Genomic DNA, 13,675 nt, shown 5'->3' with positions numbered 1-13,675 from the left:
CTGCACCTCTTCTCCTGCTCTGTCTTTGAGGCGTGGCAGAAGTGTTCTGAGAGTCTGGGTTTAAGCCTCTCCTCTTCTGACCCCGCATCATTAAAAAACAGAATGAGCACTCACCCACTCAGGATGATGATGATGAACCCTCAAGCTGAGTCCTCTGCATCAGCCAGGTCAAACTAGAGAGCTTTTTACTCTCTTTACTTCTTTGGCCAATCAGAGTCACTCTTTCAGTCAAGGGACCAATTACAGAAGCATACAGTGCTCTTTTACTGAAATGCCAGTAAATCAAGGAGGTGGCTTCTTTACCACCATCACATCACCAGACACCCAGTGGCTATGTTACCACAGGCCAGCATCTATCTAAACCACTGGACCAAATATTTTGTTGCATCTCTGAGCAGCCTGCAGCAGCAGCAGCAGCTGTCTACTGCAGTGCTCACTCCTGTTTACAACTACCATCCATTGCTCAAACACCTGTGAGCGAAAGGCACTTTTCCTGCCACACTTTTTCCAATCACATTACTGCTGTGTGCCTGTGGTGAAATATATAACATATATAAAATTCATCACAACAAACTACCATTACATCATGCACATATATGAAATGTGTAGGGAGAGGTCAAATTTGTGAATCTATTTTTTGCAGATGAAACATGATTGATGTAGTAAAATGATGATTGTTTAAATACATTATCAGATGTTTGTTTTTTTTTCTCTTTTCCAAATTTCTCACCCAATAACATCTCCTTTTGTATGTTGCCAAAGTAACACTCTCCTCCCTCCCACCTCGACTCCTTTGAAGCAACTTCAGAGCATCAATATTTAACCTGACATTGTCAAATCTAAAAAAAGAAATGTTGCTGAAAGAGCTTTGAAGCATGTTTTCCCGTAGACCTGCGCTGAACATATGACTGATTTCCTCTTTGAGTTTGATGACAACACAAACACACAGATTACACAGATAGCTATCTCTCCATACGCTCTGGATAATCTAGGAACCATTGGGAGAGGGCACTAACCTGATAGACAGATGCAGAACAGTTCTATTTGACATGGATGACAGATTATTTCTATGTCACACCCAGCACGCATGGACATCACAGAAGGACCTGACCTTTATATGCCTTTTTCAAACTTGACTGGCATTGTGTGGAGCCCCTGCAAGCATCCACTGCACTACTTAGCTGAGGCTTAGGCTTTTTCTGTCCTGGCTGCATACATGTTCTTCCTCGTCGTAGTTTATTTCTTTCCCAATTTATTTTCTCACTCTTTACGTCTCCATTTAGAGCAAGAAGCTCCACATGCTGCTAAACTAATTTCTGCTGAACCTAGCTATAATTTCTTCATGGACTTTGGAAGGACTCACCACAGCAATGCACAGGTGCTTTGTTCGTGGAAGCATTGCATGCGATGCAGGGCGTCTCTTGGTGACATCACGCTCTGGTCCCTGGTGTGTATGCCCATGAGCTACTTCCATTTTGCAGACAACCATGCAATTGCAGATGTACCTCTCACTCGGACTGTGGCAGTCTCCGGCTCTGTGCCGCCTCTCATCAGTTGATCTTGTTAAATTCCTGAAGGCTCGCAGGGATCCTGTGGTGCTCACTGCTATACCATGAAGCCTTTGTGATCTACATTTTTCATCATCACCTTGTCCATTAAATCCTTCTACCACTGTCGTCTGCTCTGCACAAAGAAGCAGCAGCCACCCAGCAGGAGGTCGCAGCCCAACAAGTCTTGCAGATTGAATAACAAATGAAAAAGACCACAGTTTTGACTGAAGAAGGACATTAAAATGAGTTTCTACATTTTACAATTTACAATTTGTTACATATTAAAAAGACAGATTGAATGAAAAAAACTCATGAGAAGGTCTGTATAGTATTTTCTTCTTGGAATAACCATGATCGAATGGCCTCGCACAAAATTCGAAATGAATCATTCAACAGTGCAACAGGCAAAGCCGACATTTCCACATGCATTTCTTATGACAGTATAACTATTTTATTGGCTCAGTCTGACACAGCTTTCAGAGGGTCATTTCATTTCTAAGAGTGTATGAGTCATTCTTAAAACTGCATCGTTCTTACCATGAGGTGTGCAATTCGCCTGTGATCAAGAGCACCATATGCATGATACAGGATGAGCGATTTAGATGTGAGACAGAGACCTGATGAGAAGAAAGACACTCTGGATCTGCACACCACAAGCGGCACAAGCGGGGGATTTGCTTCTTTACCTGTTAGACATGCATACATTTCAGAAGAGGAGGAGAGCCAGGAGTGACACCTCTGGGGCAGGCAAAAGTTCAGTGCACATAAACCCTCCCACCTGTGGAATAGATTGATAGATTACTAAACTGCCACTGAAAGGCTGCTACTAAATGTGACTCACTTCTGGCACATGCCTTAAATCAGATTTCAGAGTTTAAAGTCACATTTATGTTACAACTCACTCAGCACATCATCTGTTGAGCCACCTATTCTTCTTCTTATTCACCTGTATCTGATTACTCTCCTTATACTTGCATTAACAGGTTTGTTTTCACTGATGACCTTTTGACATTTCACAGCTGTAAATAATCAAAATAATGTTGGCTACATTCCATTTCGCTGCTTCAGTTTCAGGGTCCTGGTATTGTTCATGTTGGCTCGCTGTTATAGCTTGTTTGGACACTTGAATAGAACAGACCCATCGTTAATGATATTCGCAACACCTGTGTATCTCCAAATGTGAGAAGCCAGAACACTTGCTGTGAAGGCAATAGGCACTAGATGAAACACTGATGTGGCAATTGTCAGCAAAAAGGAGCCTATTTATATATCCAGTGGACATGGTGTAACATAAGCATTTATCTGGAGTTGTCTCCCAGGCTACCTATGAATGTAAGTCCAGTTGTCACTCTTCTTTTGGCTTCCAGTGGGGGAATATGTGATTGTTTAGCTGCTGCTACATGCTCCAACAGCTAGTTGCTAACTTTGTCTTTCTACCTATTTGGTGCTGGCCAGATGCAACAATGAAGTTGCGTGCTATACGCAACAACATCCACAAGTGCTGAGCGGAACTGTGAAGTTGGTTAATAGTTCTAGGGTTTCATCATTGTGAGTTTTTTTTTTTTTACTAAGATTCGACAGCTATGCTAGCAGCTGAACATAGACACAGAACTGCATTCAGCTAAATGCTAGAATCAACATGGTAGACGGCTAGCGACGTTAGCAATGATGTTCAGGTATGTTTACTATGCCCACCATCCTAGTTTAGAGTTTGCTCTAAGATGTCAGTCATATTTTTTAATCTAAGGAAATTTGAAACAAGTACAAAACTACCAGCTGTTAAGGCTACAATCAAGTTCTTTTGGGATATTTAAGAGGCTCACCAAAGTTTTATCAAATTAGCACAGGGATTAAAAAAAATCTGGATGCCTCAAAAATAGGAAGAAAGGCAGAGTTTAATTAAATATAACTAAGCTTATTAGACACTGCGCTGTGGATTTCTCTCTAATAGCTGCTGATTGATTAGTGTGACAACTGCAAGGGTCTGAAGCCATTAATCTGCTTAACAAAACCATCCACCACAATGGCCTCAAAGTGTTACATTTACATACAGAATATCCTATTGATTAGGTTACTGCTATTGTTGCCATAAAAAAAAACACATAGTGCATGAAATGCCCTTTGAACAATCACACCATATTCCTCCACCACACCTCCCTCCCCAGGAAGGCGGATTTCCATGCACAGCCGAGCATGAGACAGATACAGTATTAGGACAAAGAGTAACCACTACATGACAGCGGCGTGGATGTCCATAACATGACAGCACTGGAAACCACAACAGGCTTGTTATATAGGAAGCCAAGCCCTCTGTGAGAAAAGTAACTTGAAAATTAGAAACTTTTTTTTGCTCTCTTGAGTGAAAGCATCTTGAAATCCTGAGCACACAGCCAAAAATAACCCTGCGTTCTTGTTTTCTTTTCATTTACTTCTCTCCCTCTGCCTTGTTTGCGCATCTCCAACTCTTGTCAGTCAGCTTGAGGAAAGAGCCCCTTGCTTTGGTGTTTCCATGGCAATGAGGGAGCAGAAGGTCTCCAAGGTCGCAGCGAGAGCACCTGGAGCCAAGCTTGTGGGAGAATGCAGGCTTGACCCGGCTGGGCTGTCGTTGCGCTGGGCTGTAGTCATGCTGTTATTGGACATTTCATTACGGCCTCTCCCTCCTGCCTGGCACTGACATGATAAATTGTCACCAGATATGGGTTATTAATCATTTCTGGGGACACACAAGCAATAAAACATGGAGCTCTGTTCCTGCATTTGATGATGAGAAGGAGTGGAGTATGTCCTGATAAAGAGGGAGAGAGAGACTTAAAGAGAGGGGAGGAGAGTGTTTCGGTGGTGGAAAGTGGATTACATCCATTATTTAGGTGCAGCTTCCCCTTCACTGTGAGAGAGGAGAGAAAGGAGAAGGGTTTTCAGGATACAAATATCTTCTCTATTTCTCTTTGTAGACCGCAGTGGATAAAAAACAGGACCTATAGAAGAAAATTATACAAAATTAAAATTATAGTAAAAGGATATATTGGGATATATGCTGTATGGGTTGTTAAACAATGATTTACAATGAAACTCTTTCTGTGAACCTGAAAAAGTGCATTCTCCTTACTAACAGGGAGCCAGTTTCATAAATGTTGCTGTGTAAAAACACTTTCAGATCATTGCATCAAAAGCAGAGTAATGCATTGAGGCCCTTTTGAATCACAGAGAAAGTGGGCCAAAAAAAGCTCTGATATGTTACCGTTTGATCGTGATGCTTCATCTCTGCTTCTTACTTCCTCTTATGAGCTGCACAGATTGTGTCCACGGGGTAATCTTGTATGCACACTTTTGAACATATGGTATTAAGTACCTTGGCATGTGCTGCAGCAACTAGAAGAAACTTCATATGATGTAAGCTCAGAAACTCTGCACACTTCTGTGCATGTTTAAGAAGACATGCATGCATCCAATGTCTCAGTGAGGGTGTGAGGAAGGTACTGTCAGTGTAAGCTAAACAGACATTATCATGAATGATTATATGAACTCAGCAACATCTCATGCTGTGCCTCATCTTTCTGTATAACATCAGCATCAAGCAACTGCCAGACAAAATATTTCATTTTTCTGCAGCAGTACATCCCTGCTGGCATTCACAGGTCACCAGGAGTGACCACTGTCCTCTGCTGTTTTTCTCTCATCTACACCATCGCTGCTTCCAGGGGGGATAAAAAATTTAAAAAAAAAACCACACAGCTCTCCCCAGCGTCGTCATCCACCTACCGCTGTCACTGCCCTGAAATAGGGACACAGCTTCCCCGCTGTCTGTTCTGTCAAACGAAAAATCTTTCAGCAAGGAGAGCAGAAAGGATGCAGAAAGAGGAATAAGACGGGGAAGGGAAGGAGTGTAGAGGACAACAAGAGAAAAGGGGCATAGATGAAACACAAATCAAAGTGCGCAGTGAGAGGAGGAGTGCAGGAACAATTTTTTAAGACTGTCCTATCCAGGCTTTGATGTTTTGAAAAGGATGGAAGCTCTTTGCTTTACTTTTCTTCAAAGGCTTTACTTCCACACACATACTTTTGGGAGGCCTGAGATAACAATGTCAGCTTCCTCGCTCTTTTGTCTTTTGTTTGTCCAAATGATGAGAGCTCAGTACTGCTGAGAGTTTTAGAACACACTCTTTACCTGTCACCCAAAATCTTTCTTGTAATGACACCACATTTGTATTGCTCAAACTGTTATGAAATTACAGTGATCCTAATGGTTGTGATTACCAGAGACTGACCAGAAAAATGACACACTTCTTCATTTGTTGAATATATTATTTTATTTTAACATCATCATCATCATCATCATCATAGTTTAACTTTTAATTTCCCCTTCATTCATTTAAAATGATCACCTCTGAATGTACACATACTGCAAACTGTCAAAAATATACAAACAAATGCAGGCTTGTGCTATAGTCTGGTCAAATGTCTAAAAAACAGTGGCACTGGGGAGAGAGAGAGAGACAGAGAGAGAGAGAGAGAGAGAGAATGAAGGCGGGAGAGAGAGACAGATATAGAGAGAGAGAGACAGAGAGAGAAAGAGACATTGAAACCGGTAAAGACATGCACAGCATCATTGTGAGCACCGGTTACAGTGATCCAGGTGCGTGGTACTTCCATGGGATCCTTGTGGAAAAGTACATACATTTCATCATCTGACAGTGCGGCACAAAGCGCCTGCCACATATCAAATCAAAAACAAAATGTCGCTCATTAATGGAACTGTTAGGCACATCATTGTTTTTTATGGTTTTACATTTTCTGGAAAAGTCTGAGTTACTGTAAATGTAGAATGCTTAACCAAAAACAAGAAAACAAAAAGGAAAATAAAACATACAATTAAAAAAAGAAAGAAAAAAAAAACAGCTTTCAAAAGTCATTTTGGAATCACTGTCTTGTTAGTAACTCAACATTGTTACATAATGTGTGTGCATCTGTGTTAGTGTCTGGTGTGTGTGTGTGTATACAGCTGGGTGCATTTTTTGTAGAACCAAGTGGTAATGGGAGTGAGTACTTGAGGTGTTCTGTGGGTGGTTGCTGTGATTGGCTGGCAGCTGTCCAATCAGATGCTCAGGTCTTTGGGGTTCTCCTTGTAGGTCTTCTTGGGCTCAGGGAACGTGGGCTTGGACGACTGACTGGTGTTGGTCTTCAGCGTGCTGTAGTACTCCCTCACCTTAGCCGCTACGAAACTGTCATCATCCTCTTCGTCCTCCGAGTCGTCTCTTCTGGAGCTCCTGATCGGGGAGATGTCTCGTCCCAGGCTGCGGGCTCGGTACTGCGGCGGCTCGGGGGAACTACCTCGGCTGGCGTAGGGCCCACCCCTCTCCATCCTCTCAGCTGAGCGCCCCCTCAGCAGCGAGCTGTACCTCTTATAGGCTGAATCTGACTCGGGGGTGCGCACTCTGGGCAGGGTGATGTCTCTGTAGGCATCTCTCTGACCCCGGGAAGCCACGTCCCTAAGCAGACTGTCCCCCCTGTAGGCCCTCTCCGTAGAGGAGGCTCTCATCAGCAGGCTGTCCTCCCCGTACAGGCGCTCCTCCCTGCGCAGCGGCAAAGGCGTGACCTCCCTGTTCAGGCGGTCCAGGGCCGGGGGTTCACGGAGGATGCTTTCCTCGAGAGGGAGGCTAGGTTCAGGGGTCTTCGGTGGCTCCTTCAATACGGCCTCAAACCCGTTGGACTTCTCGTTGTTTTGTCTCTGTCTCTCTGGGGAGGCATACCGGCGGTAGGGGTCTGAGGAGTGGCCGTGGCGTCTGGGGGAGTGGTGGCGAGAGCGGTGGGGGGAACGGTGGCGGTGGTGACCGTGGCGTCTGTCGGGGGAGCGGCCGTGGCGGTGTCCCCCGTGTCGGCCATCCAGGGTGTTTTCTGCACTGCGTGACCTGCCGTGCCTCCTGTCAGGCGAACGGTGGCGGCTACGGTGGTGTCCGCTGGAATGGTGATGGTGGCCGTCACTTCCCTTGTTATCCTTCTTTTTGAACAGCTTGGACACGTCCTTCCCCGTGGACTTTCTCCCCTTGTGTTTTCCTGTGCTGGTTTTCTTGTGAGGGGAGCGGTGGCGGTGGTTGGAATGATGCTGTTTGCCGGTGCCCTTAGAGTTGTGGCTCGGCTGCTTCTTGCTCCGGGATGGTTGGTGGGGTTCTGGTGGGTAGCTTGACTCCGATGGTGCGTTGTTTGGGGGCAGGGTGCTCACTTCCGCAGCGTTTTGTAACCCTGAGGCTGGGTTGGCTGTGCTGCTGTCGTTGGGGCTGCCGTCTGCAACACAGTGTGACATACAAACGAGGGCAGTGGGATCAAACACACATATAGACTCTAAAAGCTCCTATCTGCTTTCACATTAACCATGCTGAATCACTCAGACATGAAGCTGAGAACATTTCCAATGGAAGCCATTCTGATGTTAATGCCAGCAAAGATGGCAAATTGTTAGATGGCACAGCAACAGCCAATGGTAAATTAGTGTAGCTTACACATGAGAATAAAAGGCAGTGACACAGTTGTGAAGCAGCCATTACTTGAAGAGACTTGTTACCCACAACAAACCTGGTCCCAGGTCTACCTGGGGTCACCTCTCTGAAGCAGGATGGGACTCGGTTGGTCGGGCGGCTGGACTGGAGGCTGGTTGCAGTCAGTGCCAACATGCTGCATATGTTGGTGATGTCGCTTGATCGTACTGATTAGCCATGCTCTTTCATGCGCTGTCATGATGCCTTATACACTTTGTAAATATTTAAAGCAAATAAAATGCTTACGATGAGATCCAAAAACTATTGCCTTATTCCAGGAACACTGCAGTTTAGGTGGCATTTTACTAAGACGGAGAAGAATCAAATGTTGCACCATTTTACATCCATTCTAACTGCTGCCCTCAAAGGATTTCCCTCCTTTCAGCCACCGCAATGCTTTGTTTATTATAAGTTCTTAAGATTAAACCTTAACCCAGCTCAATGTCTACATTTTAAGGAAAGACTCGAAACTATAGAGCAACAACTACGGTAGAAAAGTAGCAATAACAAAAAGGATGTTCTCTCATGGTCTAAAATAGCATAGATATCTAAACCAATTAACCGGAACCAACTAACACTGTGTATTTCACCTTGGGACTTGTTGCCCAGATGTTAAATGCAACTGGTGCAGACATATGAATCCATAACAACGGCTACGGCAGCGGCGACATTGGCAATGCATTTTGGGTGGATGGATTTGTATGCATGGAGTAGAGCACGGGCACAGGTGATTTGAGGCCACACCACACACATCAGGATGGAGAGAGAGAGAACGATAGAGAGAGAACAACTGGAAGTGGGAGGAAGAGCCAGACGACAGGGGAGGACAGTTACAAACCGTGGTCTGATTTTGGAGGACAGAGGCCTCCCCCATCTTGTCATTTCTCATACATGCAGTGAGATGGGGAGCGACCATCCCTGAAGGAAGACAAGAGCCCAGCGCAATACGGGAAGAGGAGAAGATACACAAAAAAAGGAAAAAAAGAGAAGAGCACAGTAGTTTAGATCGCTTTGAACCAACTTGAAGGAAGAAAAGGAGAATTATTGTGTTGATTTTTCAATGAAAAAAAAAGTGTTTATTTGATCATTGAGTCATTCAGAATAGAGAGACAGTCCAGGAAATTGCCCAAACCCTTCAGTGGAAACCATCAGTTACAGAGAAAAGTCCTGGAAATAAGTGAACACACACACACGCACACGCACACAGACACACGCACACACTCACCCACATATACCTAAAGATGTGGACACAGAAGCAGCAGAAACCCAAACCCAAAAAATAAAGACAGTGAGACTCGCACACCCACAACAACAGCATATGAAGCAGTTTTACATTGCTGACAGAAATCAAAAGAAATACTGGCAAGACTGTCAAAGGTTGTGCCAACTAAAAAGTACAAACAATGATCCAAAAATATACAAGTTCACATGATGTTGTATCGGTGCAGGTAAAGACAGCACATTCTTAGCCCAAAGAAAATTACATTGATGAACTTTTCAAGACAGGCAAATGTATCTCCACTCAAAAAAAGTAACAAAAAGAAAACATTTATGATGACTTGTGACTATCAATCAAAACTGGTCAATACGATTAAAAAAAACAAAAAACACAAAAAAAACAAACGTTCCATAAATATTATGGAAAATAGACAATAGAAGGAAAAAAAATCCAATTTACACTTTTGACAAGTTCATGCAGCAATAGACTTTTATCCATTAATATGTGGCTTCGTTTCATGGCTCTGTACACAGAACAAAAATACTTGTAAAAATGCCTCTATTCTTTTCATCACTGTACAAAACGTCTATATAATTGGAGCGGCTCTTTTTCTTTTTGAATGGGGATGGGGAGAGTTCCTATTGTCACAGTTTTTCAATGACATTAACAGTGGGTGCAAATAAAACCCATGGATTAGTGAATAATGTCAAGCACAGTATAGTGAGATTTTGTCTTTGAAATGGCAAAAAAAAAGCATCAGACTGCCTTTTTCTTCTCAATACAGGTCTCACTTAAAACCCCTAAGAGTTCAGTAGCTTACATTCACCTTCAATAAATATCATAAATATGTTTGTGTCACGTCCTAACCAAAGCTGCGAGATGTCCCATTTTATCATGGGATGCAATGGATCAAAATTTCTCTTCCTCTCAACGCTAAATTAGTGTTTAATGAGGAATTGGAGCCCATCAATATTAGTTCTTACCCACGAGAAACATTGATTTTTGACTAACCTCATTCAAACTCTGTAAACAGTTTCTATTTTCATGTAGCACTGAAATCAGACCCACCACCTTTCTGTAAAGTCCCAGCAGAGTGCTTTTGCTCAGTGGCCAGAAGGTGAAAAGTGACAGCGGGATGACATGGAAACTGAGAGCAGGTGACAGCAGGAGAGGGCAACAGCACCCACAGGAGCAACCCCCAACCCCTGCTCCCCCCCAAAATCCCAAAGCCAAGGTGTGACCTCCACCAGAAAGAGACCCAACACCAACCAAACCCGTCTACCCTGGCGGGTTTGTCCCAGGGATGAGTGAAGGGTCCTGGGAGGGTAATTTAGTTCTTTCCCCTCTTTCCCCTTCGACCCACCACCGTCCACTGGGTGTCCCCTGGCTCAGGGTGTGAAGATGGGGGAGAAGGGGATATTTTCGTAGATTGACCCACCATATTCAGGCACAGAGCCGTCACCCCTCTTGAGCACCAGATGGACGCGCCGGCCTCCACTCTTGATGAGCTCGATGGCTCGCGCGTGCTTCATGCCCTTGGTGCTCTCGCCATTGATCTCCAAGATTTCATCACCGACCTAAGAAGTGGTAGAAGGAAGGAAGAGGGCATGGAAGAAAAAAAGGCGGGAGGCAGAGAAGAGAGTCAGAGTGACAGGTGATGACGAAAGAGGGAAGAGGTAAATCAGAGGGAGGAAGGAGAGACAGCGAGAGCCAGGAAAAGGAGAGACAGCAGAGCAAGACAGAATGCGGAAAACAAGTGACAGTGGGAAAGAAAGTACACAAGAGGAAAGATGAGAAGCATAGAGGTTCAAAGGGACATGATGACAGAGGAAGGAGAGGAAAGGGAGGACAGATTGAGGAGAAGTTACATATAAAATATTCCAAAAGATAAACCGCACAACGGCAATATTTTTTCCCCTAAATCAACAGTTTCCAGAGAGGGCAATTTGTGTTGGAAAGCAGCAACTGTGACGCTGAGAGTGGGAAATGAGAGGGCGGGGAGGGAACAGGACCCACGAAACAACACTTTTTTCTTCCCGATCCTTTGCCTCCACGCCTCAAGTTATCTGTCAGTTGTCTGCACCGAGGGAATTCCTCTGGCAGAGTATGGATCTCTCACTGACACCTCTCTGCCTCACAGAGCTGCTTCTATTAATATCTTTGCTAATAAGGTGCACAAACACAAATGTATGTATTCATATATGCACATACAAATGTATCTAATACATGCACACCCACACACTTACTTACTGTAGCAGATTAAAATATATCCTAAACTGCCCTATAGCTGACATGTATACTGTATCTGCCAGCAAACTTTCTGCATATGTCTCACATACAAACACATAAAGGAGAATCAATTAACCCTGCACTGTATATTCAATCAAGCAGCCCAGGGGAAGAGCCGCTGGTTTATACAATTTATCAAAATAAAAGGTTAAATATAACAGTTTCCTGACAACTTCTGTGGCGTGTATAAATGTCAACTTGCAAGCTCAGAGATGAAAATTAATTAATTAAAATGTGCATAATCTGTCAGTGGTCATGCCCTATGACTCTGCAGTGTTTGTGTGCCTTGTGTTTTGACAGTGCACTCAAACAGTGAATTTCTTATGTGGCCAAGCCTTGAGGCTACCATGTTTATATTCAGTGAAGCGTGCCTTTCACTAATTGGGAGGTACATTATGCACAAACAATTATAGTGATTGATAATATTATTCTGATGGCTGTTAAGTCTAAGAGTCAATATCATCACTATTACAGTTAATCAGGACAATCAACTGGCTTAAACTGCATCCCAAATCATCATGTCACAATTACTATCTACAGTTGTAATCAGGAGACGTTTTTCAGACATGTTGTGCTGTACGTAGAGAAATGGGTAGCACTATCCAAGGAAAACCACATATCTCCAATTTTGGGGATTTCTCGGATGAAGTGAAAGATGAATATATAATATATATAAAACCCACTGGATTTTCTGAAAAATACTGTACACTGTCACAAAGCTGAAAACAAGGCTGCTTTTCCTAGCTTGTGAAATGTCAAGCAAATGTCTCTCACACAGTGAAACTCTATTACAACTCACTGTCCTCTTCTTACAATTTGTTAACATTTACAATGATGATTAGCAAGTGCAGCCCTCATAAAGAAATTCCCACGGTGCGTTCTTTACATATGATGACTACACGATGAAGCTACTCATGAGACAAGAGCCAAGAAGGACAAAGTAAAACCGCTGATCTGGATCTGTCCATTACTATGTGCCACAATAAGTTGGACAATCCAAATGGACCCCAGGGATTCTCTGACTGGCTCCAAAGAATATGTTGTTATAATGTAATTCCTTTGGATTTATTCCAGTTAGAGAATGACTATTGCTATCACAGCTGCATATAACCGTTATTTAATAAAGTAATTCCCATTGAGACTAAGATCTAATTTTGAAGGGACACAAGAATTATGGAAAAATGTAAAATATTTTAAAATTCAATACAATATTAAAGGGGTAGTCAAGCAATTTAGTACCACCCTTCCACAAAGTTGGGAGACTTAAAAGAATAAAAATGGAAGCAGCTGAGGCTCAGATCCTCACTCTTATCCTCTATAAATCAAACTCCTACATTTAGTTTGTAAATTAAGCTTTTCTGTCATAAATTCTGCAGTCTCTAAACTAAGCTAAGATAACCCTGATGACATCACCAGGGGTTATATTCTCAGTACACAGGCTGAGTAGTACTTCCTAAGACAAGTTAAAAACAGTGGAGTGGCCCTGTAACAGCAAAACGTTTCTAATATGTAAGCGAGAAAGCAAACATAACACATTGTGTCTGTGGCATCTTCTATAAGTCTACATGTTTAATATTTGTGGTGTGTGAATGTGTGGCGGTATTTTGTGTCCATACCCTCATCTTCCCATTGCGAACAGCTGCTCCGTCCTCAGCTAGCCTCAGCACATACAGGTCCATGTTGTATTCTCTGCCTCCCCGCAGACTGAAGCCAAAACCTTTGCTGTCTCGCTCCAGGTCCACTGAGTAGAACTCGGCATCCTGACGGAGACCACACACACAAACACACACACACACACACACACACACCCCCGGAAAGAGAGGAAGGGAGAAAGAAACAATTGTATCAAGGTCACTTTTGCGATTCAGATTTGAAGTGTGTGTCCTTTGAAGTGGACTCCTATTTCAGGAGAACAGGACAAATACCACCTTCAGAAAAGTCACACCTTTAATAGGTGTGCCAGAACGTGTGTGTGTGTGTGTGTGTGTGTGTGTGTGTGTACATGCATATGCTCAGGTGTAAGGATGCTGAATTATTGATGCCTTGGGCTGTAGGTGGACAAAGAGAGAGGGCACAGGCAAAGAGAG

General features: G+C 43.4%; 1 protein-coding gene and 1 pseudogene across 1 annotated transcript in view; one reads left to right on the top strand and one right to left on the bottom strand.

The window, feature by feature from the left end:
• Window positions 1-1,087: 1,087 nt before the first annotated feature.
• Window positions 1,088-1,749, top strand: LOC147817877 (rhodopsin-like; annotated as a pseudogene).
• A 4,092-nt stretch (window positions 1,750-5,841) lies between these two features.
• The window catches only part of magi1b (membrane associated guanylate kinase, WW and PDZ domain containing 1b), a 134,027-nt gene continuing 126,193 nt past the window's right edge, over window positions 5,842-13,675 (bottom strand). Inside the window, 3 exon segments of the mRNA XM_087179770.1 lie at window positions 5,842-7,829; window positions 10,738-10,876; window positions 13,205-13,348. Of these exon segments, the coding sequence (XP_087035896.1) occupies window positions 6,643-7,829; window positions 10,738-10,876; window positions 13,205-13,348 (1,470 nt within the window). The 3' untranslated portion in view covers window positions 5,842-6,642.

The sequence above is a fragment of the Seriola lalandi genome, unplaced genomic scaffold, assembly GCF_002814215.2.
Source record: "Seriola lalandi dorsalis isolate HSWRI2012SDOR001 ecotype SW California unplaced genomic scaffold, Sedor1 jcf7180002054864, whole genome shotgun sequence".
In the NCBI taxonomy this organism is placed as follows: domain Eukaryota; kingdom Metazoa; phylum Chordata; class Actinopteri; order Carangiformes; family Carangidae; genus Seriola; species Seriola lalandi.
The sequence above is the reverse complement of the archived record's forward strand: the minus strand, read 5'-3'. Positions and strand labels throughout refer to the sequence as shown.